This window comes from Dermacentor albipictus, chromosome 1 (assembly GCF_038994185.2).
Source record: "Dermacentor albipictus isolate Rhodes 1998 colony chromosome 1, USDA_Dalb.pri_finalv2, whole genome shotgun sequence".
NCBI classification, from domain to species: Eukaryota; Metazoa; Arthropoda; class Arachnida; order Ixodida; family Ixodidae; genus Dermacentor; species Dermacentor albipictus.
In genome coordinates this window covers 315,573,705-315,601,052 of record NC_091821.1, presented here as the reverse complement: position 1 = coordinate 315,601,052, position 27,348 = coordinate 315,573,705, and the positions used below count along the sequence as shown (strand labels likewise).

The 27,348-nt window shown below is 42.3% G+C and overlaps 1 protein-coding gene across 4 annotated transcripts in view; it reads right to left on the bottom strand.

Moving 5' to 3' along the window:
• Nucleotides 1-9,085: 9,085 nt before the first annotated feature.
• Ca-beta (Calcium channel protein beta subunit) overlaps nt 9,086-27,348 on the bottom strand; it is a 122,052-nt gene continuing 103,789 nt past the window's right edge. For all 4 annotated transcript variants that reach the window (XM_065435063.2, XM_065435084.2, XM_065435094.2 and 1 more), the window contains 3 exons: nt 24,859-25,080; nt 20,285-20,557; nt 9,086-12,600 (listed from right to left, as the gene is read on the bottom strand). In XM_065435063.2, coding sequence (XP_065291135.1) covers nt 12,193-12,600; nt 20,285-20,557; nt 24,859-25,080 — 903 coding nt within the window. In that variant the 3' untranslated portion in view covers nt 9,086-12,192. The remainder of the gene's footprint in view (nt 12,601-20,284; nt 20,558-24,858; nt 25,081-27,348) is intronic.

Sequence of the window (27,348 nt, the reverse complement as noted above, 5' to 3'; positions counted from 1 at the left end):
GAGTTGTTTGTGACATTGCATGAGTGCCAACTATGGCTTTGGTTATGTAACAGTCTCCTGCTTCACGTCTAAAATAGCGCTGTACTTGGAGCACATTTTAATCTAGCTCCATAAAATGTGATGTAATAATTATTTGTGGTGCTCAAGGAATACACTGCACTTGCAAGCATGTGGGCCTTGCCAGAAACGAGGCGGCTCATGCCAGTGCCCGAGGATTTACAGTCCGGGCTCAGGCATCAGATGTGTCAGACCTCGCCACGGAGGAGGCGCCGTTTACAGCGCGGGATCGACTTATTACTTACCACGACATCTGTACACACTACCGATTAGACTGCTTAACCTTTCCGCCACTCATGGGCAAATCCCCGCGTAGGTGTGAAGTTCTGTGGCGACAGCTGCAGACGCGCACCTTTCCGTCCCCTTACCTCCTCCACCGCATTCATCCCGCCATTTACCTTTCTCCCTCTTGTAAATTCTGTGTCTCTCCCAGAGCAGACTTAAACCACATCATGTGGGGGTGCCCTAAGCACCCCTTCCACCTTTCCTCAAGCAATTAATATCTAGTGAGGAGCAGTGGGAGGCTGCCTTGCGCAGCTCCAGGCCCGATCTTCAGGAGGCCATCCTGGAGTGGGCTGAGAGGATAAAGGAGGCCTACTTCAAGTAGTTCCTCCCCCCACCCTCTATTCCATTGCCCCCTTCCCTTTAAAGAGGGATAAATAAAGTTTTTCATCATCATCATCATCAACACACACACACACATAATCTGGACAAAGAAAAATGAAGAGGCCCACCTCATTTCAGAAGCCTAACTAATCAATAAATGTGGGGACAGGTGCGTCAGTCAGGCATCACTCACGCCACATATCAATATGTATTTAGATGTATCTAACTGTTACAATATCCCACTATCTTGTGTTATTGCTTTTCTGCCTTGTTTTGCTTTTGGCTGAGGGTATGAATGGTGCACAAGTGTATGCATGCATTTTTCTATTTATATTATTTTTTGTAAGCAATAAACTTTTAGTCGCGAGTCAGAGCTTGTGTTACATCTCTATTCTTTGTCTGTGTTTGTTTTGTTTGTGCTGAAAGTAATAATGCAAGGAATCAAGGCTCCATATGTCATAATTGAGGGGTTGGCAACTACCTAATAAAGCACGAAAGTGGGACACAAAATTGTGTTAGTACTCCGTTAATGAATTTCTCTCTGTGCGTGTGCGTTCCATCCTAATACTAGTTTGTTCTTTCTCTACATTGTGTGCTTTCTTTGAAAATCAAGTGTACTACAATTAGCGATGTTCTTGAAAAGCTAATTATTGGTCCCTGTACCTGTTTTATGAACATTGTAATTACTATTTTAACTGAGACAATTTTATTTCTTGTAGCATTGATAATTAAGATTTCTAAGTTCTCTTAAAGAAGTTGCCTTTATACTAATGACTCACTGTATTAGCCATATTCATGGCAACCATACCGAACTGCATTTGTATTTACGAAATATACTGCTTTTACCGCTCCCTTAAACGTATATGATACATTATGGAAGCCTGTGTCAGTGTAAAGACAGGAAACTGCCTTTCTGCATGCTGTTTTGTCATGTTAATAAGCACTCCCTACACGCTTACACTCAGGTCTGCTGCCACAAGTACTTCATGCAACCATTTAGACTGCAGTTTACCTGAGGCGATAGTCGTATTTATTGGCTGTACTCGGTCACGGAAATGGCACATGTGGCTTTTGCATGTGGATCCATGCATCTTTATAGCAGTGCAAGTCTACTGGCACATAAGATGCACATTCAGTGCAATCTACTCACAGCCTGTGAAAGAAGAAGAGAAATAGAATCGTACATTTGTTGCAATATTTAAGAAAGACATGCTTATCAAGTGCATTGCTACAGCCGGCATGCATGGTATAGTTGCTAATACTGATCCACTTGTCACAATACAATGACATTTTCCTGGCATGAAGATTGAATGCTGAGAATGGCTGAACAAAATGAGTGGACTGCAATGTGCACTCGCATGTGCTTAAGCTGAACTGCAACACCTGTTTAAGCTGTATCTTAAATTCTTAAAAATAAAGGGGCCTAATGAAAAATTGCTTTTCTGCCACACATGCATAATGGCGGACATACAAACCCTCCAATAATGTTTCATTACCAAATTTGGTACACACTAAAGTTTGAGTGCTGACGCCATTTGATTACTAGAAATACTTATACTAGCGCGAGCTTAGACAAACACTGTTGTCTTGCAGTTTAGATAGAAGGAGGGTGCGGGAGAACAATATATAGAGCACAAATACATTTCTTTGTCAACGTTGGGATAACTATTTTGGCACTGGTGCTATGTAGTGACAAAACGATTGTTTCACGGTATTCATTATTTCTTTAAAAGATTATAAACTTGGTGGCGTGAAATCACGGGCTTGACAACAACTCATCTGGTTGGGAATGAATTTATCACAAGAAAGACACTGACCACAGTCAAAGTGAAAATCTTATTGTGGTCATTGCCTTTCTTGTGCTATTGTACTGACATGTGAAGTGAAATAAGAATTCGACCTTCCAACATCGTAAACATATGGTAATTAGAGCTAACTACAGCACCTGCGAAGCTGAAACAAGCCTGAACCTTGAATGTCTACACTGCAGCTACAGCAGTGCTTCCCAAGGTGGCTACTAGCTGTAAGTGGAGGGAGCATTAGCTGAGCTACCAGCTTGCTAGAGTACAGCCTACAAAAGACTGCTATTAGCCATGGCTTTAGCTAGCTAACGCTGGAAGGTAGACGTCTGCACCATAAATGTGTTGGGTATGTGCTACTTTTCAGTGACTGCCTTTCATGCCCACGCTTTAGCATGCACTGGATGAATGCGCTGCTCTTCAGTGAACCTCTCGCCATCTTGGGTCACTGAGAATGTGCCATTAAGTGTGTGGCAATTGAGGAAACAATTCGCAGTGTTCGCAGGCACCGGCGCACCACGCTTCTCTTGTAGGCCACGGGCGAACTGCCTGGCACTGCCACTACATGGCGCAGCATGTAAAGAAATAAACAAAAGAACCCTGTTGCCATATGACACGTTCCTCAGTGTTCACACACGTGCCATGCATTTCGAAGGCCAGGCACGGGCATCGCGGCAGTTTTGCTAGATGGCGCCGAGTGTTATTAGGGAAGCTGTGAAGATTCCTAATAACTCTCTGAAGCCCAGCGGTCGATTTAGGAACCTCTGGCCTCGTTGAAGCCCTTGGGTTCAGTGAGAGCAAGGGGAAAGTAAACACGTCTGCAATAGAGATTAATAAGAGGCGATTGGAAGATTGGTGGAAGAAAAGTAGGCAAACGACAAACAACGGAGGCATACAAAAACAATGTTCCCAATAGGGGCTCAGAGTTCTGTGATGAGAATTCTCCCCATTCCTGGTTTTTCTTTCCTTTTTTTTAACACACATACGACATTAGGCAGTATAATGGCAAGAGCTTGGTGTTGCAACCCACCACGCCATACCAAAGGAGATGCTCAAAGAATCCATCCAAGAGCAAGAGAGGAGTCCTGCTGCAGCTGCATGCCTCGTACCTAACTAGTATCGATGACAGCAATACGTTGTGTCGCTATGTTGATTCAATGCCAAAACATTACTCTTGACAGTCGTCGCGAGTCCTTTATTCTGCCTCGAAAGAGCAGAACACAAACACTTTTGCTTTCTACCCTACTCAGTACATGGCCAAGCAGCGAGGCTGGAATTCAAACTCGTGACATCTTCCTTACCATAGCCACCACTGTGGGTGATATTAATGCAAGTTTATAGACTGTGTCACTGAATGTTCATATTCCACTGTGAGTACAAGGACAGAGCCAATAGACTGAGGTGTGTTGTTGCAAAGGATCTGTTTAGAAGCTGCAGCCCCACAAAGCCGAGTGTACTTCTTTGGAACAATAGCACAATGCAGTGTGCTGTGTACAAACTAGGTAAACTCTGCAATTCTCATGCAGCATACTTGAAACTTAATAAACAAATTTCTGCTTAGCTCCATTTTCATTTTACAAGCCAACTTAAATGCACGCATCATAGTCTGAAACATGAACTCCTGCTTTCATACCAGGAATGACAGCACACATGGTGTTTGGCAATGTCTTTATTTACAAACTGCCGTAAAGGTTTTGTTTCGTATTTATACATTACACTGCGCGCATACATGTATATGTACTATATACATATACGCAGTTTCCTTGCAGGAGCCTTCATTATGAAAACGCTTTGTTCAAGAAAAAAAAAAGAGCAAAGCACATTTCCTGACAAAGCACGCTCAGGTGTGCAAGCAAGGAGCATACGCTCTTCATCCACACAGATCTCAATTAGTATCAGCACTTGCCTGTATGTATATATTTATATATATATATATATACCTGCCTTTTTTCTCATCGAAAGAGAGTATGAGTAGAAAACCTCAAACGTTGCACGTTTTACAAGAGGGTGGGAAAGGAAGTCTCTTAGTAGTTCAAACACTACTGGGGAAAGAAAACTGCAGAGAAAGAGCGCCAGAGCTAGAGAAAGAACGAGAGAGAGAAAGAGTTTGAGAGAAACCGACACGTTCTGGCGTACACATATGTACAAATCACCCACACACATGCGCCACACAGGCAGCGCAGACCTCGCATCACAACTGAGTGAAGAAAAGATAACAATAAAGTTTAAAAGAACTGTGAGCAAAATGCTGCTGCTACTACTCATGGAAGATGGGAACTCTACAGAGCATACATAAATGCCATACTCAGAAGGGAGGGTGACTAATTAAGCTACATGCGATGTAACCTGCATCACAACCATCATTTTTTTCTTGTTTTACAAAATTGACAGGTTGGGAAATAAGTCACTGGCACTCCCGAAAGTAAAAGTGCAGCGCTATTTCCTGTTGCTTTTTACTATGGCAATTCTAGATGGCGGCGTATCAGCGTGCACTCTCATTCTCGCTCACAGTGGAGTGCTGCCATACAGGGATTCATGTACGCACTGTAGCCACCCTACGTGACAAAACCCAGTATTATCATAAGACTGCCCCGATCTGCAAAAGGACGGTGGCACCACTGAACACTGTAATTGCAGCATTTACCTTTCGAATCGAACGAACTGAGCGTTTCCCATCATGTGACCCACTTTTCTCGTGGACAGTCCTGCGCTTGCAGTATTGCAACATGTTTGATTGGTGCTGCTATTGTCTTGCACGCAAACATGGTCACTGTGAAGCTCACACATGCAAACGCACCACTGCTCGCCAAATAAGTGGAATGGGGAACAACATGCCAACCACGCCACTCATACTGTGAGCCATAGTACTCCTTAGAACACAGTACTCTCTCCGTGAACATTCGCAGAAGTGCAAGCGATGCACACAGAACACACAGGCACTCAGACCATTTCCATGCATGGCACTCAGTGTGCCCGAGGAAATTCAACACGCACAAGTGAACAGGCAGGAAAAGAACTACCAAGTCCCACAAAAGAACATATAGACCAGAGCACTCAAAGAGCCTGATGTATACATGTACACACTGTGGGTCAGTTGTGACTGGACATAACAAGGGAGAGAAAAGCGCAGGAGACAAAAACATCTGAGGCTGGTTGTTCGATGAACGGTCAGGGTCCCAGTGCCACGAAGGGCCACCGCGTGTGTACAGATAAAGTCCCCAGGAGAAGAAGAAAGTCACTGAGGTCAGCAGGTACAGTTCTAGCAGCTAGCTCAGCATGAGTGCATACCAGAGACCATGGCGGTCAGTGCTCACTTTTGCTAGCGTGCCTGGGCGAGAGGGGAGACTACATGGAAAAGCAAGAGGCCTGCACTTGCTTCTCAGCGCAGCTTCGTCGTCGCCAGTGAAGCTTAAAAAAAGAATGTGAGACATGATGATGCAACATCCCTGTGTCTACTTATGGTGTGCACTAGGAAAATGTAAAAGAAATGCCACGTGTAAACACCAGTTAGAGACAATGAAAGGACTATCAGTGCTAAAGGCTGTTACAGTCATGTATGCATTGCTACAAAGTTTAGGTCGATGTTACATTTGTGTCACATCTCTGCATCCTTGGAAAGGCTGTGATGTCCTGAGCAAGTTTTTTGTGCTCCTGACACCATGAGTGACTTAGCTGTCATAGGCGAAACAATCTCTTTTGCTTCAACCTCAAGCACTTAGTTTTTTTTTTTACAGTTGCATGTCCCAAGTATATATTTATCCATTAACTCAGCATAAAAATTCATTAAGCAGGCAGCAAGTTTTTGCAGTCCTTAGAAAAACAAGACTAAGCTCTGCAATGGCGACAGTGCACAGTAGAACCATGTTATAGTTTGCCCATGATGAACGAGTGAGCCACTCGACAAGAGTTACTCCAACCAAGAAGATTGCCTCAAAAATGAAAAAGCAAATGCTTATTAGCCCATCAACAGATATTACACATCAAGCACACACGTGTGTTTAAAATATGCTAAGCCACATATGAAAAGTACACCATACTTCATGTTTTATGCAACTAAAGCCACAAGTATGGATGCCAACACAATGGTCCCTCTGAGGAGGTATGTTTTTGTGTATCAGCAGGGCGAAAGTTGCTCACTGCGACAGGTTTGCTAGATTTGGCAGTTTAATACACAGAGACATTTCACCATAGAGAGCATAAAAATGTACACAGGGTTGGTGCCTGTTTTTACTTCAAGCAGAGTTTTACTGTCCACAGGGTCACTATCACAAGGTTCTACTATAGTGAGTTGCTCTGCAAGTCACCAAACAATGTGTGCACATAACAGTAGCAATGACAGAAGATAAAGTGCTGAAAGGTTTTGCACACTATGTTTACAATTGTGGCAATCCATTTCTGCAATGCAAATGAAAACAATGGGCATCCTTGCCTGTCACGTAATTGTTACAACTGTACATGCAACTCATCTGTGTACATAACATTGTAAGTGCACCTGATTTTGTCACAAACCAAAGCAGCTAGCCCTTTGTTGAACAATCTAGTTCATGCCACTTGAAAAAGAAAGGGAAGCAGATGGCACTCTCGTCCACATAACTTTGCTCTTGGCAGGTAAGGAACAAAAAGTGTTTCATATAGTCGCTTGAGACTGGTCTATCCAACATTTGCAGTTGTGCAGGCAGACATCAAAAAGATGTTTAGAAAGTTGCAGTTAAAGCTAAGTTGGCAATTACTAGCACCAACTTTCTTTTAACCATCAATTTAACAACTACAACTGCTGCTGTACCCACAATACATGTCCTTTCAGTTGCTCAGCGACCAACTCCGTGTGCAATATTTCATCTTATTACACTCCACAAAAGTAAAAAAAAAGAAAGAAAGACATTTTCCTTCATGCAGTCCTCACTGCCTTGATTACAACTCTAGATTTTGCATGGACAAAAACTTAAAAGGTCATCCTAACAAAATATTCACAAGTGTCTTTTACACCATTAAAAAAACATGTCTGAAAAAACAGTAAAAGGGTCTATGCTTTACTGTAGGTTACTGTAGGGAATTCAGAATGAGCCGCATGAATTTACACATTTTCGTGAAGGGATTGTAGTGTTGCAAGGCTAGCTTACAAGGCATAGATGTGCAATTAACACACTATATTTAAGCAAAAGGAAGCTGTTTTGAACATAAGCCTTGTTAAAGGGATCGCTAAAGGTAAAGAATAAAAAATTAACTTATTCACATCAGTAAACTATAAAGTTCGGTGCCTCATCAAAGATACAAATGGTTAGCATAAAAGCAGAAGAATGTGCGGCTCATCAGTAACTGTTTTGATTCTAAGAAGCAGCTCATATGATGAAGCTTATGACTTTGAAGCAAGATCTGTCATAAAACATCAAAGCAAGCTTGCTATGTGATTAGAGCCCGGTTTTGTGCAGCAAGATTAAAGATGCAGCCATAGTTGTACTGAAACTGAAGTAAGTAAACGAGCATTAAGCCAGTCAGAGAACTGTATCTCATCATCAGTTATTGTCACCCTTTTGTGCTGCTCAAATTTCATATCTAGAAGTGAAATTTTCTTCTTGATTAGATAAATTGATGCCCAAAAGAAAAATTAATTGGCATGTGGATTCATCATGTGCAGACGTGCCACCATAGGATGTACAACTGCACTTCCATACTGCAAAATGCTGTTAATGTCCAAGAGTTGTACCTTGGTCTCAAGTGCATGCTGCTTTCCTTGAATGAAGCCAGGACACCACAAAGGATGCTAATGAAGTTTTTATGAAACACTATTTATGTAAACTGGCACCACATGTGCTTCACAAGTGGGAAGTCAACGTCTCTGGCTGGCTCCTTGAGATGTTGCTGCTATTACTCTCTAAAGTCTCCCAAGTGATCGCTTTCACTTGAAATCCAGAAATGAAGGCTTAGTGGGCGGACCTAAAACCGTGTCGAGCACAAGTGCAGCAATTGTGAGTGTCCTGCAACCAGTTATAATAGGTATTAGAATGCAGAGGCAAGGATAGCAGAGCTTTATCAAAAAAACATCACACTGTTCTTGCTTTGACTCTCCTTGGGCTCACCTAACATGAGCAGTCAGTCTCTGTCACAGAGTCGCAGTTGTAAGGCAGCTTCAACAGACAAAGTGTTGCCACAGGGCAATCCTGTTCATGTCGCTCCAGCTACAGTTGGTAATATACATATTTATATATCAGTGCAGCAATTTCATTAACGCACTTCTGTCTAGGTGCATCTCAGGCATACAGGTGGCACGTCTGTAGGTATACCTGTGCGCAAACACTATCTTTCGTAGCAGTAAAGTTTGTAACCTCCGTGCAATCAGGACTGCATCAATACTGGACTAAGTGCTTACACAGAAAAGGAATTCAATAACATTCTTTTATGGGCTACTCCATAGCATCTGGTATCATGGTACCACAAACAACAGAATCACAGACATTTAAACACAGTGCCTTCAAGGCTCTTAACAGCATGATCAATCTTATAAGTAAGCGAAATGGTCCAGCATTATATTGCATAATAAGCTGAAAAAATATTGCTGTAAAAATGAAAAGATACCAATACAAAATCCAAGGACACCTAAGCACTTCTTACGAGTTGTGAATGCGAAAACATTAATGTCCAATTGAACACCGCTGAGCGTCCCTTTGAATTATGAACTCCTCACGGGAGCAAGTGCGTTGAGACGCATGGTGTATTTTATTTGGCCTTACCGAGGTGCAGTTAGAATGCAGGCAAGTGCTTGTGTGGACAAGGAATGCGCTGATAACACAGGCTTCCGAGAACGAGAGTGAAGGTGACATAGCATTGAAGCGATGCCCTGTCGCCTCGCACAACACCTAGTGCACTGGCGTTCCATTTAGCTCGCTCTGCTCCGTCGACGCGCTCATGCTGTGGTGTCAGAGCCAATGGGAATTTAGGCTGCTACAGACTCCAGATGCTAGCTTTTTCACTCAATGAGCCATTTGATGCTTTCACATAAAAAAGGCAAAGTATATATTTAAGGATAAACTAGTGCAAGCATGGAGTCAACCTTCATTTATCTGACATTGTCAAATTTTGCTTTTTGTTCAGCAGTGATCACGATATAAAAAATAAGAACTTCGGCTTGATATATGCATGTCATTTAAACTTCTCGTAATTTTAACCAATTTTGCACATCCAGCAGTAATTGAATCAATGAAGGTCAACAGTACCGGCAACACGTGGAAGATGCGCATGTGCACCACATGCAAATATTCATCAAATGAAACAAATGAAAGGCTGATAAGAGCCATGACAAAACAGCCGTTCAAACATGTTTGTACAATGCTAAATGTAGAGAAACAATAAAAATTGTGTGCATAGACACACCTAAGCATCTACCACAAAACAAACTCAGCTGACCAATAAAATGTTGCCACATGAACGGTCATGGGTAGTGCTTGTCTTTTGGTGCCCTGTGTTTGTCTTGAAGCTTGCACTAAAGTACCTTTAACAGTACTGCCAAACTGGGAGACATAAAAAATAAAATTCTACAGTCTGGAGACCAATGGCAACCAAAAAACAAATCATTCCATAAAAATCTTGGCTTGCTTTCTGGAAAGTTGATCATGGGGTTCCCCAAGGTTATCTTGAATAAAAGTGAATATGAAGGGTATGCAATGAGCTTAGAAAATGTGATGTGCTACCTCTTAAGTCTGTTCCTGCGCTCAACACAGCACTGCTATGCTTTCCATGACTTGTCAAAAACCACGTCGCTTCCCACAAATGTGCATTATCCGAGACGGCCTACACGACCTAAATGCACTGTGAAAAGACTAGTTATGAAGCCTACTGCAGAAAGTTTAGGCCTGCATAACTTCTAAACCAAGAATTGTAATGGCTACAGAATTTAACTTGATTTGAAAACACAAACCAACACTCCTTGTTGTGCATTAAAAGACGGCTGCTGACAAGTGCTCCCATCCAGAAAGGCGACTCGACATAATGCTGATAGTTTTATAAGTTACAGGCACATAACAGTGATGAAAAACGTTCCAAGTGTACAACTTTTAAAAAATTTATTATGACCTTAACTGAAAGACTGATTAAAGGAGCTCAAGTTTGAGTCAAATGCTGCAACACAATTAGGCACTCCTAATTTAAAACAAAATATATGTATATAATTGCAATTTTCAGGCTTTGCAGTGTAAATAGCTGATAAACAAAAGGTATAGAATAGGGCTCAAGAAAACAGCAGCAGCGCCTGATGTCACCATAAGTAAAGGTCTCAAATCAGCATATGTGGTACATTCTTCCACCTAGCAGCGTTACCTAAATTGTAATAGATCACCAACCTTAAAAATCAAACCAAAAGGCTCTGCTGTCTTGTTGAATCTACAAAAACATTTGTCTCGAGACATGAACTTAACTTAAACAATATTAAATTCAGTAAAATGTCTGTTTGGCGAAATGATGGATTTAAAACAGCATATTATCTATGGCATGACAGTCACAACATTTGCCTAACAGGCTCTGGTGACATCGTGATTCAAATAAAAACAGTCGTAACAAAAAAGTGGAGACAACATGCAATTCAAAATTAAAAACAATGTTAAAACACCTAGAAACATTTTCTAAAACCTTCCACACAAAATCTAAGCAGGAAAAGCCGTAGCTGTTGCTAGGAAAGCTTGTTCCTTGACAAAAGGAACATATCTAAATGTACAAAAATTGCAACAGAAACAAAACTCCCTGAATGTGTGGGAATCCCCTGGCACACGTAAGGTCTCAAGTCACTTAGTTCAAGTGTCCACAGGTAATTCTTAGCCCCCAAGAACTGTAGTCAGTACATATCTAAACAAGAATAGAAAAACTGCTACCTGGCACAGAGTAAGCTGTGATGGCCTTTGACCTAAATATTTGCTGCTTCACAGCAAAGGATGTCAGAAACTAAGGAACTAGAAAGGTGCAAACAGTACAGCTAAGCTGAAGGCCTACATTCTTCACGGTTTCTCGGTGGTGAGAAATGTTCACTCTCAGAGAAGCGCCATCCATGGCCAGTGAAAAATCGCAGAAGGGCTTCAAAAGCACTTGCAAGGAATGTCCCAGTATCCTGAAAGTGTACATGACAATCCTTGCAGTGGACAGTACAGTGTCGCAGCAAGACGCTTGAAAAAAGCATTTTGCATTGAGCAGCAGAATGGTGGTTGTGGACGCGTAAGGCGAGCTTGCTGAAAGAGTTGCAGTGGAGAGATCTGTTCTCTCCTATCATCTCTTGATTACAAATGCAGGAGTGTTGCACTTTGGGGGAGGCAGGGGAGGGGTGGAGGGAGAGGACCGTGCTCAGGTCCTGTGGCACAACCACGCGGTTTCTTTTTTTGCTCACGAAAGACGTCAACCGCTTGCTGTTGAAAAAGGCAGGATGTTAAGGGGGGCCTCGCATGGGCTGTACAGGTGCATAACGCTGCTGCCCGAGGAAGAGCCATCGTGGCAATGGCAGCCAAGCCTGTGACCTGCCCGTGCTGTTTGGGGGCTGGCTTTGTCATAGAATGCGACAGTCGGCTGCACAAAGTGGCAACTGTGCTTTAGAGAGGATACACAGCTAGCAAGAAAGCACCGACATTGCGCTAGCCCTGCCAGTGGCTGCCAAGCCATGGCACATTGTGGAGCCCAAGCATCGTTGCCACCACCCAACTGCAGTGACAATGTGATACCGTCAAAAAGCCAAGACTCAAGGAGGGCAAAGTCTCTGCTAGAGCACATTGACGGGGTACTTCTGTCCTCTGTGGAGACCCGTCTCACCACTCCCGCTGCCCCCACCCCGATAGTTGCGGTCGTCGTCGCACTCATCACGATCGTACTCGGAGGCATGGTGGCCGTGATGGTGGTGCCGTCGCTGTGCTGCTACAGAGTGTGGGAAGTGGTGTTGCCGAAGGTGTGGAGGCGGTGGCGATAGGTCCTCGAGGTACGGATCGGGAGCATCATCCCAATCATCGAAATTGCTACTCCCAGCCCCACGGTATGAGGTGGCCATGACTGGTGGTGGCGGGTGCATACGCGTGTCGCCGTAGTAGTCGGGATCGTCGTCGTCATCATGCACTGGGTACATGTCATCCCCACGACAGCTTGCCGAAAACAGGTCCCCTTCCGGAGAAGAAACCTGCAGCGCAAACACGGTAAAAAGCAAAAATTAGTACAGCTCCGGGACCTCACTCTCTCCTTTCTTGTTTCCCTGGTACTTGCATGAACATAGGAAATAAATATGTGTGTTTTAACAATAATATGCTGTGAAAGCACGACTGTGCTTTTGTTATCCTGAAAGCAGTAAGTTCATAGTGAAATTATCCTAAAAAAATCAGGGCAAGTAATATGTTATTTACTTTAATGGAGACTAATTACCTGCGGTATACCTTCTCATGCACCACGCTCAAACTTGTTCAATATCTATGTACTTTGGAAAATAATCACACAATTGAGGGTGCTTTCTGCAGCTTGCGTGCAACATTTTTCCAGCCAGGAATGCAGTGCCAGAGCAGCCATCTAAAAATTCACTGTGCCAAAGACACTTGTCACAAACTGACATGGTTTGAAGGTTTGCACACCCACTGCATCTCAAGTACATCTACAAAACCTTCGAAGAAAGGGACACAGTAAATTGGCATTCTTCATTCACATCACTACAATATTTAAAACAACGCCAAAATATGCTCAAGCACACTTCCAAAAACACAAGGTGCATGCATGCACCCGAGGATGCATAAAAATGCTGCGAGTGTGATTGTGTGTTGCAGCAATCCTGAGTGTGCAGGTGCAGGTCAAAAAGGAGGTTCATTACTTGTACGTGTATGTTTGCCATCGTCATAGCTCCCAGAATCCCTGAAATGCAGGCAGGGAGAAAAACACAGACAGGAGCACCGACAGTGAGGGACAAGTGTGGCCGATAACACCACAATACATCACAACCTACTTACTGCACACCACAACATAAGAGAATTAAAAGCCACATCTCTGACCAAGCAGTACGCACCACATTATTCCAAACACTAATGCCTATTTCACCATTAACAAAGCTATCCTCAACAAAATCTCTGAAGGAGTAGCCATAAAATTTCATGTCATGACGTAAAAGCTCTAGATATAGTAGAAATAGAGTCCTAAGCTCGTGATAACTGAATATTTGTAAGGTGCATTCAGCATTTTAATGCCAGAAGTATCTAAAATTTTGAATGCAATAAGCAGCCTTAAATATGCCAGCAATCTCATTTACCTACAATATACAAGATTCTTCCACTTGGCACAAATTGCATGAATCATTGTGTATACTGTGGCAGTGGCTAAATTCACAAAAACATACGCGAAATAATTAAAATGCCTAAGTCATAAAAAATGACAAAGTTTAAAAGAAGAGTCATAAATCTGTACACGAGGCATTTATATTCAGGCAAAGTCATATGTTGTACAGTGGACCAGCTTTAAAATGAATTCTCTAAACAAAGCCTCTAAGTTGAAGAGATTGGCAACATTTGTTTTGTTCCCAATTAATTATTTTTCTGGTTAATGAGAACTCCTGCGATGTCACGCTGGCTAGCATTGCCCACCTCCATAATTTCCAATGTGTCATTTTTGCTACGCTTTGTTTGATACCATAAAGTAGTGATTTGCACAAGAAACTTCATGCAAAGCATATACTAGTAGCATTTCTGATATCATAGAACAGGTTCTCAGTTGTGGATAGTTAAAGGAGACTATTTATTAATTACTATACTATTTTTACTCAAGTCACATTCCTTTCTCTCTCTTTTTTAGTACACAGGTGCTGTATACGGCATAAATGTAAGCAAGTCCTAATTTTTCATGACGTGAAATGGTGTTATGCTATATGAGGTGAATGTATGAGAGCTAATGCATTGCAACGGGCAACACAGTCACTATTTGCAAATATGAATGTTTTTTTAATAGTGTCTGAATATCTTAAATGGTAAACTGTACGCAATTACACATAACATTGGAGTAAAGGTACAATAAGTTTCATTTACAAGGGCATAGTATAGGCATAAAACACAATAACTCACATAGTGGAGAAGGTCGTGTCCCTTAGAAAGCCATATATTACCTGCTATATAGTGATCATACGCGCTCTCTGAAGAGTCCTCAGAATGCACAGAAAGTGCTTATTTGTTCTTAATGCTCCATTAATGCTTTTAATAAATGAGGCTTTTTAATGCGCAATGTAATGACAGAAACTTGCTACCATTATGTAAAACAGAATGCAACATCATTTTATATTGATACTGAAAAGGGCCATTCAGGATTCAGACTATTTGACAAGTATTTTATATTCAATTTGATTTTGGCACAATTAAATTGATATTCGATCTCAAAAATTGCTATTTCACACACCCCCAGTTTTTTTTTAAAACACCTCTTCGTTTATGTATCGTTTCTGGTTCCCTAAACTATACTATTTTGTTCAACATCACCATACTTACATCAAGCTGAGCTATTAAAACGTGGCACAGATTTCTATAGTTCTTTTATGTTCATGTTAAAGGGAGCCCACTGCATTAAGAAATGCCTGACAACATGCAATGCTCAAGTTGCTTGTCAAATCAACTGTCCTCTAAAACCATACTGAGCCTGGAATGCTATAGAATGCTAACACTAATGCTCACTTGCAAACAGCACATTATTTGTTGGCATGCCAAAGGGTGTATACTTCTACAATTACGAGACCTGTGCAGAGGTACACAACAGGTACGTAGTTATTTAATACATATGTCAAACGTGTAACAATTCAGTACATAGATAAACTATAAACAACAAACAACTTCTTCGACAGAGCTCAGTGCTGAATTGAGTGATGTGAGTTAGAAGACTGGCACATTGCACATGTATAGTAAATGAAGTGAAATGCGCGGGTGCAGTGGTGTTGCAGTATGTGTGGTAGCATAGTGGAGACCGACCTGGAAGTGTACTTGTTTCGGCTTAGGTCTCAAAATTCTCTGAAAGAGGTGGCATGAGAAAGAGAAAAAATAAAACTCCAGCTGCAACACTGGCAAGCAGTGAGGGAGAAAAAGGCACAAAAGTCTCCACAAAATCCCAACAAAATAGGAAGAGAAAAAGGCTGCAGAAGCCATTCCATTCCATAACAGAATGTATAGCTAAAGTGGCCAAATAAGGGATGTCCTGAGGGTTTTGAGGATGTCTCTAGCGTTTCAAGGCTCAGGATATTCATTTATTGCAAAAAAAAAATGAGAAGATAAAAATGTCACGTCAGTGCTGCTTTCAACATTTTAGGCTCTCAATAATGCTGCTTTTCATAAAAATGTTATTTTTGCAACTTGGTAGCATTTGCAAGTCTCCCAAGGCCACTCTTTCCTTAACTCAGTTTTTCTAATATGCTCACCATCACTGTTAGTTATTAGTGATGCATGCATCCATCCAAAGTGGTGAGTTTTCAGACCTGAAAAATCTGTATAAGATTTTTATGTGATTATTGAAGTACTGCTGCAAGTCCAGGTAGTTATGGCAATATGCCTTCTATCACATTCCATAAAAGGTAGGTGCTTGAACATTAGTTATCAGGCCATTTAACTGTGGTTAGCATGGCTTATCAAAAGTGAAATGGATATTGCATAGTTTTTCATGCAGTGTAGTTTTCAAACTATTCACACAGCTCGTAATTTTTTCACAAAGGTGATGGTGCAAGAAGGTGTCAAGAGGGTATTATGCAAGCATCATATAGATGCTGCGTATAGAGAGTGCCCCCAAAAGACTGCAAGAATGCCAAAATTACAAAGGGAAACCACGCCTCACATTTATCTTCCTGTATTTGTTGATCTAGCATGTTGTTGATCTGCACCTATTGCAGCCCAAGTTACATCACAAACACACAACACTGTGAAAGCAAAACCTGAGATAAACAGTATTTCTGTGTAAGACTTACGAGTACACACTACTGCACAGTATGCAACAGCAGTTTTTTTTGCTGAATGTTGGCACATTTGATCTTAAATCACAGCCGAACAATTGTACAACATTGCAAACAGCACAGATAATGGGACAACTCATACTACAAGCAGGACAGATATGCCGATAACCAACATATTATTGTGTGTCCTGTTCACACCTGCACTGTCCGTTTCCCCTGTCATTATATGCACTGTTTGCCATTTTGAAGCTGACCTAATTAGTCGAATAAGAACCCTTAGTTAAGCATAAGCTTGCAACAATGTGCATGTGATGTGACACTTTCACCAATGTCAAGTTGCAGCCACCCTACCTGGCGACTGCTGTTTAGTCTACAAACATGTTTGCTCAGAACTATTTCATATGTTCACATTCATCACATCTGTGTCACATGTTACATACAAAAATGTCATAGCAGAATACTACAGCCAGTCAGTCTTCATAGGGGATGTGAAAGTCAGCTATGGAGATATTGTCAAAAAAGTTAGCCAAGCCATTAGCACAAATGCCAGAAGCAGCTAGATCAGCGGAAATGCTCCCAGCAACTGCCTATTACTTTTGGTAACTTGAAGTTACATGAAACCCTGGCTGACAATGTGACTAGACATATTCTCTTTGAGCGCACGATGATGGCTTTTTACAGTTGCAACTAAGCACTAGCACATGTGGTTATGTCTATACGACCTGCGATGTAAGGACATGCCTTGATCTCAACACAGTGAATTATACATAAGTGGCAACAGGTGACCAACCACATATAAAGCAAGGAGAGAGGGCCAGTAAATCCAGTAAACTGGATTCCAGGCTGTTTTAATTTCTGGTACCGAGGTAATATATTTACTCATTTCTAAACAGCACACTTCTTCATGCCCACGAAGAATGGCATAAAAGATGCAGTTTGAAATGACATTTCAAATGTAAGAAAATTTATAGCTGGCTAAGTAAACTATTGCTTGCCATCACCACGTTAATTTAAAGTAATTCATCCAACTTATGATGCTGGTTCTCTTCTCCATGTCCCCTTCTACTTTATCAAGCCTGTCTCTAAAGCTGCATGTATTCAGACATATCACCCAAACATAAGAGTGAATGCTGACAGCCTGCATTCAAAAACTATGAAGGGGCAACATTTCTTCTTAGGCTCTCTTCGAATGATGCTTTTTGTCCTACGATGCATGACTGGACTATGCTCAAATGCAAAATAAACAGTTATGGAGCAGTAGGGCAGTTTTTGCTGTGTCTAGATGCCATGCACATGGCCTCTTGCTGCTGGTATGTACAGGTGAGGAGAAGAATGAATTTTAATGAAAAGGATGGCTCAGGGAGAAAATATTGTCAAATAAGGGCACATGATAGCAGGTGCCTGGTGTCAAGTCTGGCATTTGAGTCCTAACTCTCAAGAATGGCAGTTATCAAACTTCCTGCAGCCACACTCTAAGTCCCAGGAATTGTTTCAAGGTGCGTTTCTTCCACATAAATGGTTAAAAAATTTTAAATTATGGAGTTAAACGTGCCAAAACCACTTTCTGATTATGAGGCATGCCGTAGTGGAGGACTCCGGAAGTTTCGACCACCTGGGGTTCTTTAACATGCTCCTAAATCTAACTACACGGATGTTTTCGCATTTCGCCCCCATCGAAATGCGGCCGCCGCGGCTGGGATTCGATCACGCGACCTTGTGCTCAGCAGCCCAACACCATCGCCACTGAGCAACCACGGTGGGTCATACCAATGGTGCGTCTTTTAAATATTTGAAAAATGATAAACAGATGCCGGGAACATTCGCTTGGTCCTACATTTGTAAAGACAAACAGCTCTAGGTTTAGCTTTTTTCCCCAAGAACTATTGAGGAGGAACTTGGTTTCTGCCACTACTGTGGCATCAAGTGATTTTGTTGCTACAATTGAGCAATTCTTTTCTTCCTTTTAAACAGAAATGTATATGCTGTGTTACTGATACTGTTCGTAACGATAGCCTGCAAATACTATTTGTCCTTGTTTACTTCTATCGTTTGTCTGGTATTTTCATATTGTAGCCCTTCCTGCTTGGGCCAGATTGATGGCGCACAGTACATCAAAATAAAAAATAAAAAGAAAGAAAGAAAGAAAGAAAGAAAGAAAGATGCCATCGCTTTTTAGGATGCACGCATTCCAGAGGAAATGTGAGGAAAATTTATTACTGGATTCAGCTTAAATGCCCTGGAATGCAAGCGTCATAAGAAGTGACTGCACCTGTTCATCATTCCTCAATTGGTTAAAAGATGTGTATTAGGTGCAGAAGGAGGGTGCCTTGCGGAAATTTCTGAGGCTTGAAAAGTGGCCGTCAAAATATCCATAACTGACATCCTCGCAAGTTAGGGCACAAATGCTAGTCTTGACACCAGGAGCCTGCCATCAGGTGCTACTGTCTGGCATATTTACATGTGCTCCCATAGTTACAATAGTCGCATAGTCCACAATATCTTGTGCACACCTGTACTGTTAGCATCAACTGCAGGGCAGCTACAGCACGATGTACCTGCTCGCATAGCCATAGCCCATTTGCTTAATGAGAAATCTTCTGAAGTGACAAAATAGCAAAAGAAAGCAAGTAGTATCCTCCCATATACTAACATTCGCTCTCACATTTACCTTACATCTAACCCAGGAGTAACTGTTACCAATGCCATGCACAATAGAAGACTGCTTCAGTGCAGTCGTTGTGGCACAATAAAGCATGAAGAAAATTGTAGAAGCTTATGTATACAGAAAAGAGTGGATGCTTGAGGCAAGAACAAAATACCCCGTGGCATGGTGTGACACGCCAACTACTTACGAGTAATGATATCAGTGAAATGAGCAAGCAGCATAAAAAAATCTAATATATTAGAGGAGTTTTGACTCGATGAATGTCTGCGACCCCACAAGACCAGAAGATACATGCAAAAAAGCTAAAAAGCTAAAAAGCTGCAAGTTGCATTGCTAATTCGACCCACCAGATAATTCAATGAATTTTGCTGGTTCTGTCAGGGTCGAATTAACAGAAGTCGACTGTATAATGTTCCACGACAATACGCAATTAAGATGGAAAGACATAAAATCTTGTCAATATCATGTATCTCATGTTAATACGCAGTGCCATTAATCTTCTACAAACCTACAAACCCTGTATGGCATTTCATATTTGGGGTAATTACAATGGAAATGGCTACAAGGCAAACTGGCTTTCCAAAATTATATGCAAGATACTGAACACTGAGCAGTGTAGTGAGAGGAACAAGATACCAGCCACCGTAACAGGAAAGCTGCATGTGGACTCACACCAGAATTCACCCTTTCTGTCCATTTCTGTGAATAAACCACCATACTATTTTGCATACAGGACAAAGGTCTTTCCCAGTGACCTCTACTTGCACCTGCCCTGCCAGCATCAACCATGTACACCTTACAAATGAGTCTTCTCATTTCAACAACGCCCTTTACTCCTGGCTGTGCTGACCATCTCCCTTTAACTAAGTATCCCCTTGTTTCTATAATGAACCCCATCACACTGCCATGACTAATGGCAGATTTGAATGGTCCTTTCTGAACACTCCTTCAACACTTCAATGATTGTTCAACAAACTAAGCTTTATTATGACCATAAGCACTCTCCTACAGTGTTAACGAAGTTACTAATGCTATTGAAATTTTTTCGTCCATGTAATACAGCGTTATTGTCATATTACACAACCATCAGAGCATTCCAACAGGCTCTCAAATGACAAGCCAATTGTGCTATAAATCCACTTCAATTTCAGCAAGAATGTCAACTTGTCATATTGCACAGCAAGTGTGTAAAATGCACGAACACTGCGCGTGTGGCTTTGAGCAAAAGTGTATCACCCGTTAGCTCACCTCTCCTGGTTGTCTGGGTAGTCGCCTCTCGGAATACGAGCTATGGTGATGTGACCGTGGTCGTGAGTGCAGCTGCGCTGTAGTGCTGTGTGTGGCTGCAGTGCCTGCCGAGTGCCGGCTGGATGCCACCCCTTGTGAGGAACTGCTGTGTGGCATGGCCTCATGGTGTGATGTTGGCTGCTGCTGTTGCTGCTGCTGTTGGTAGTGGTGGCCACGGTGGTGAGACAGGGATTCTAGCTCTTCGTCCGTCTCTCGGCCCTGCTCCTTGGATGCCTGCAATTTTGTTGGTTTCTTCTTTTTCAATCATGCCATTGTATATACAGAGTAGCGATGTTCAAGTGAAGTACATTCTTGAGCTCAATGGGCACCCAAAAGTTTCCCTTGAAGAGTGATGCCAATTGAGCAGTTTTCTTGCAAAATGCAGCAGTTTTTTTCACCATAATAACATGTGGCAGAGGTAACAAACGAATAATAAGGCACCTAGTAATTCCATTATACCAAGGTTGTTGTGGAACTCAAAAGGCACAATTCCCTGCAGCATGCAGGAAGCTTCTTGTCTACATCAGTGCAACCAAGCCAACGTTTTGTGTCGCTCTGTTATCCAAAAATAGGGTGGCACAGCATTCCATGCTTTATTACAATACAGACCTAGAAACAGCAAATGCTTGCTTCCTCTATTTAAAATACTGCGATAAAATGTTAATGAACAAGTTTTTGGGGATATACATTATATATTACATGCTATTTTTTAACTGTGTTAGGTTAATCTGAGGTATCACTTGATTATAAATGTATCGCATTGAAGGTAGGGGAGAGTGAGCTATGCGTACATAAAAACACTGCTAGCAGTTTCTGCCTCGATGAAGACAAGTCCCCTAGTCGAACTGTTGGCTTAAAGTAACATGTTAACTAATTCTTTTTAAGTAGCTTCTGCAGAGACAATAGATTACTATTTACAAATAACTAGATCCATAGCCACAGTAGTTGGAAAATACCCAACCCCACACCCGAGCAATGGGAGGCTGTGCTGACTAGTTCGGACCCTTGTAACCAGCAACTGGTGCGGTGGGCCCGGGAGACAGCAAGAGCTGCAGGAGCCCTGGACTAAGGGCGCCTCTCGCACAAGCGAAAGACACCTGCTAGTCCTTTCTTTTAGTCCTTTCTTTTTTAATAAATGTTTTTCCTCCTCCTCCTGGACAGAGCAGTAGTACAGTCGACTGAACCCACTTATAACAATATTCAAGTGCCACAAAAATTCCATTGTTATAACCAATAATTGTTATAACTGGGTTGCACGAAAAAAGCTAAAAAAGGGAATGGGGATGGCACAGCTGTTGCGAGAAAACTATAATGGAAGGGAGGTCAGTGCCCCTCTCTGCCACTATTTGCCATCAGGCGGCTGATCGTGTAGACTCATTTAACTACATGTATTTAACTCTGCTTCTTACACGCTCCAATCGCATGTAACAAGCCGTAGGTGCTGGCTTTAAGCTATGGCACTGTTATAACAACTGCAAAGAGGGGTCATGGGTGGCAAGTGACATACGAGCTCCGCCGAAGCATCGCTTCGGTGGCCGCAAAAGGAGCCTTTTAAAAAATGTGAGAAGGTTGCTGCCACAGCCTCTCAGCTTGAGAAATCCAGAAGAAACGCTGGGGCAAGATCGCCACAAGTATATCGCCACACGCTTCTCACTGGCTCCCACAAGAAAACCTCATTTCAGTCAGCCTTGCTTGCTTTATGCGAAGTTTGAAAACATCTTTCTCCAAAGCATCTACCGTATTTACATGATTGTAAGTCAACTCGAATGTAACTCGACCCCCCCATATCGCGCGTGACAGGGAAAAAAAAAGAAAAGAGCACACCCACGGGCGCATTAGATAACGAAAATTTATTAGTAGCTGGCATGGTGACTGAACTACTCCTCACTAGTGCTGCCATCGTCATTGCTGCTACGGTCCCGAAGCACGTCGCCGTCCATCGAAATTCCGCATTTGCATAGATACGTAAGTTCGCAAAAGCACCCAGCCACACAGAGCCGTCAGGGAGGCTCTTTTGACATGTCCGATTGGCGCAACTTCGCAGTTTTCCGCCGCCAGCCACTCGTACTCACGGTGGAGCAGGTTCTTAAAAGGCGAAGATCCAGGCTTGTCTCATGACCATGTCGCATGTCACTGGCAGGGACCAATCACACATTTCAGCGACGTACGTCGCAAGCTTGGCCTTCAGCTCCGGAAATCGTTCCGACTTCAGCCTGCGGAAACCTCTTCGCTTGCCGTCAAAGGTGAAAATCTTGCTTCGCTGCCGTCGTCACTCTCACACCAACCATTAAGAAATATCAAACTTGCGGCCCACTACGCAGTTATGTTTCTTCAATGTAATGGATGGCAGCCCTCTTCAACGCCGCTGTGAACGAGCACCGAATGTTTAGTGGAATCAAAGCACTCATGAAGACTGAAGAAGCATGGAAGTAGCACGTGGCTGGCAGTGAAATCGAACGCATGAAACTAAAAAAGAGAAACAAGCAAGCTGCAAGCGGTGTCTGCTCTTCCATGAACTATTGATACTCCCCGCAAGCGCCGTTGTTCTGAGGGTTCCGCCTCAAATGGAACAGCGGCACTTCCATGAACTATCAACACCCGCACATGAGTGCTGTGTGCGCTGTAAAACTCTAAAAAATGTTGAGAAACCCTTCCGAAAAGCAAACAAACCCACGGGATAGCGGAAAACTACAAGTGGGGCCATAAAGCAAACATAAAATTGGAACTACGTTGCAACTCCCCTGATATCCCGTTGGTCTCGCTTTTTTTTTTTTTCGGTGCCATGTTTTGTTTTCGATTGTAAGTCGCCCCCCCCCCCCCTCACTTCAGATTTTCACATTTAAAAAAAGAGGTCGACTTACAATCATGTAAATACGGTCGGTGTTGCACATAGTACAGCAGAAGGTCTCTCACAAGAACAAAGCCCCGGAGAGACTGACTCATCTACAGGGCCTCCTGCGAGGACAGCATTGACACAGCCTGCTCCACTGCATCATCGCTGCCATCAGTGCTGTCACTGTTGCTGTCGTTATTCGATGCAAGCATGTTTGCAACAATAACCTGAGTGGTTAGAAGTTCTGATGTTTCTAATGCATCGTCTGTATGTAGAATCTCTTGAAAGTCTAGAAGCACCCTCGTTGACCGAGGACCAAAGTTCAGGCATCCCTTTGTCAGTCGGAGCTTCACAGGCTTCATATAACTGATTGCTGCCTAGGATAAAGCACACTTTCCTATAGCAGTTTTGCACCATAGAAACGCTTAGTTAAGACCATGCACTAAGGATAAACTGCAAGGCCATCAATAGAGATTGATCCTCAAGTCTGGGTGCTCCCTGCTTGTCTGTGTGGCCATGTCCATCAACAAGGTAAACTGTTCAGGACGCGGCAACAATACATGACTTTAAAATTGGCAGTCACGCCAGTGTCCATGGGCTGCAAGTCTGCAGTCATGTTCAGGGGCAGGAAAAACACTTCCATGCTTGAGAGCTTAGGCACGTAGTGGTGGGCAGTACAATTACCTAGGATCAGCGTCACCTTCCTCTTAGATCGCTTGATATGTTGATTGAACTCCAAGAGTCACTCACGATAAGTTCTTGCGTCATTCATGCCTTGCAGTTGTGACGATAGCACACTGGTATCCTGGCAGCACCGTGGAGCCTGGGGCAACACCGTGTAGCAGCCTGGGAATTTAGGCTGCTACAGATGCTGGATACTGGCTTTTTCACTCAATGAGCCTTCTGACACTTTCACATCAATGGAAAGTACTGTTGTGGCTAGGGAAATTGGCAGCTTTAAATTCTCCCTAAAAGCCATCTAGTGCTCAAACATTAACAATTTTTATAGTTACTACAACAGTAAGTGAACCGAGATGCACAACAGAGGTGTGGCAGTGCACTTATTCAGGTCATATATCAAAGTGATTTCTAGATGCTGTCCGGTTGAACCTCAACATAATAAACATGAATATAACAAACCATTGAACATAATGAGATCTAAAATGTTTATCAACATCAGCTTCTAACGAAAACATGCCGATAATGGCTATTGGATATAACAAAAGATTTTTATGTGTCATACTATACTTTGTTATAACGAGGTTCAACCAAACTGTCTTAAAGGCACTGCCTATGATGTCCGATTGAAATATTTCAGACTGGAACGTATTGATCCATTTATGCTTCCATATTTCTCTATCCCTGTGCTCACCCACATGTTTCATAGACATGAACTAACCAGCCCATAAAAACAATTTCATGTGTGAACTGGGCCTTAAGTAGGAAGCAGGGTGGCCGATTCGGCAAGTTGGTGATCCATAATTGTATCTGCATAGCGCGAAGGTTAAACATGGACGAAACAAGTGACAAGGAAAAGCGTGGAGGACTGCACTTGTCCTTCCAATGAATTACAATGAAATTCATGGCATGCTGCCATGTGAGTTTGTTGGCACAGTAATAATGTTACCCTTTGAGCCAATAACAGCAATCACCTCAGGCATGTGCCATGCACATCAACTACAACATGCATGTCAACACACACCTTTTCGGCCTCGATGCTCTTGGGGTGAGTCGTGCGGTGGCTAGCGAGGGACTCCTGGTTGAGATCTGGCAGCATGCCCGCACAGGGGGTGTTAAGGATGAGCTGGGCATAGTTCTCAGGCAGGTTGTCATGTGCAGCCCGCCAGTAAGTCTCCAGGAACTCGGCCAGGTGTTCACACGCCTCCTCCAGCTGGTTCTCATCCAGAATCACATCAAACATTTCCTGCACACCGAAAGGGAATCACTGATGAAACTTCCGGGAAGAATGGTAATATTTCAGGGAGAGCATCCGGGTTGCACTTTTTGCAAGGTGTTTTATGAGAGGCAACAATGGTTTAATTCACAAAAGGAGATTTGACCTGCCATGCTGGAGTGCAGCTGCTCCAAAGACAAGCAGTTACTCCTTAGCTTCAGTGCTAGCGAATACAATCTTATCCCTGTTGTCTCTAACACCTAACACATCGCATGCGCTGAATTTGCTGAAAGAAAACAAGGCAACTAGAAGCGCGAGTGTTGCAGGGTTATGCTGTATCATATTGTGTCCAGGAAACGTCTTGTTTCCGAAAGCTGTCCAGAGTGAGGAAAAGAGTATGCTTCCATGCCCCACAACTTTCAAGAGGTGCACATTCCATACGAGACCAACCAAATTTTCTCATACCAAAATAAAGTCAAAAGGCCGCAAAAAAGGACAGTGACAAGAATGAACATCACAAGTGCACTTAATTTTACTTTAGACCATGAACCAACTAGCAACAAGCTTTGTTAAGCTATTGGAGTAAGCTGAAGTCATTCAAACAGCCGCTTTATTTCTTTCGGTTAAAGCTGTATATAACTCTCTTGTAGCATCCTTGAGTGGAACTTTTGAGGTACCATGAATAAGTTGTGCAGTAGCAATTTTTCATTACTTTTTCACTGTTTAGCAAAATCACTTGTTTAGAAATCATAAGCCCGCGTTATCCCAAAATCCTCTAATGCTCTCCTATCCATAAGCGTCATGGCTTTCCTGTTTGTCAACTTGATGCCTTGATTCTAATATTAAAGTGGTAAATATTTTGTCAATTGCAATGCAGTACTCTTACTATGCAGGTTTTTTTAGTGTGCTATTACTTCTACTTATACAAAATCCACAAACATAACAATCGAGGAGCAACACATACAAAGTGATCAACTTTATCCACCCCTTTAGCAGCAGCCCCTGCTATGTCAAATTATGGGTCATTTTCGTTTTTATCAACTACAAAAATTCTCTGGAACAAATTACTAAACATTATACTCTCATTTCCATTCTTTCATATACATATGCTAATAATGTAGAAAATTATGTATCTTCAATTTTCTTAATGTCTTTAGTAACGTTGCATTCATTGTATACGATCATGACAGAATTAAATGCAAACAGTTGAGAGTGTGGCTCTAGATACACGCTATGCCATCTAAGCCCCCCCAACGGTGAACGTGCGCACATGTGCACATGCACAGATAAGTTACGGAGTTTGTGACCTCACGTCTTGCTCTTATTTTCTCAACCTTTGTTCACCTTATCGTAACTTCAATATCATGCTGGCCGAGTGCTGGAAGCCGTTGCTTTTATTAATAGCTCAACGTGCTATTCCAAGCACGGTAGGAAAGCAGAGGCTTGCAGTGCTTTACCAGTATGATGTCGAAATTTTGGTAAGGTGAGGGATGGTTGAGAAGGTGAGACCAGGACATGGAGCTGCAAACTCTATAACATTACTACGCATGCGTAGCAGTTTACCATGGCCATCCTCAGATGGTGCAGCATGTTCCCAAAGCAACATACTCAGCTTTTCATGTTTAATTTCATCATTACTGTGCCTTGCTCTGCAGCATATGACTGTAAGCTATAGGGCCTTTTTTTCACTTAATGTATGCCTGCCAGTCAATGTGCTCACCTTTGTAGTTGTCCCATCCTATAAAACTTACTGCACTAATAAAAAATTAACCGTGTTAATTTATTGACTAAATGAATATGACAGTAAAAGTTATGTCCTTGTCAGCAACGAAAAACCAAAAATTAAAGGCCTAAAATAACACTAGGGCCTGTACAGATTTCTGTTACTACAGGGGAACAATGCAGAAAAAGCACCAGTGGCCTTCTTTGCATAGAATATCACAATATGAAGGAAGCTTATATGAATAGGCCAAATTGTCATCTATAACCAGGCAGCATAACTAATATGAAGGAAAACCTTGAAATGCAATCCTTGAACTAGTGAGAGTGTGTTTTAGTTTAATTGTGCCGCATATGTTCTAATGCTTTCTAGTGTAAACAATATTAAATGCTCATTGCATATCTTTACATGTTAGCTACAGCTGCAAACTTCACATTAATTATCTATGAAAGAATAGGCTTAAGTTCCCTGATTTTTAAATGTCAATTAGGCAGTGTAACAGGCCTTCTGACTCTGTAGGTAGCTTATAGAGCGCAGATAACTTCAAAAGTTTAGTTAAAACTGCATTTACCCTAACG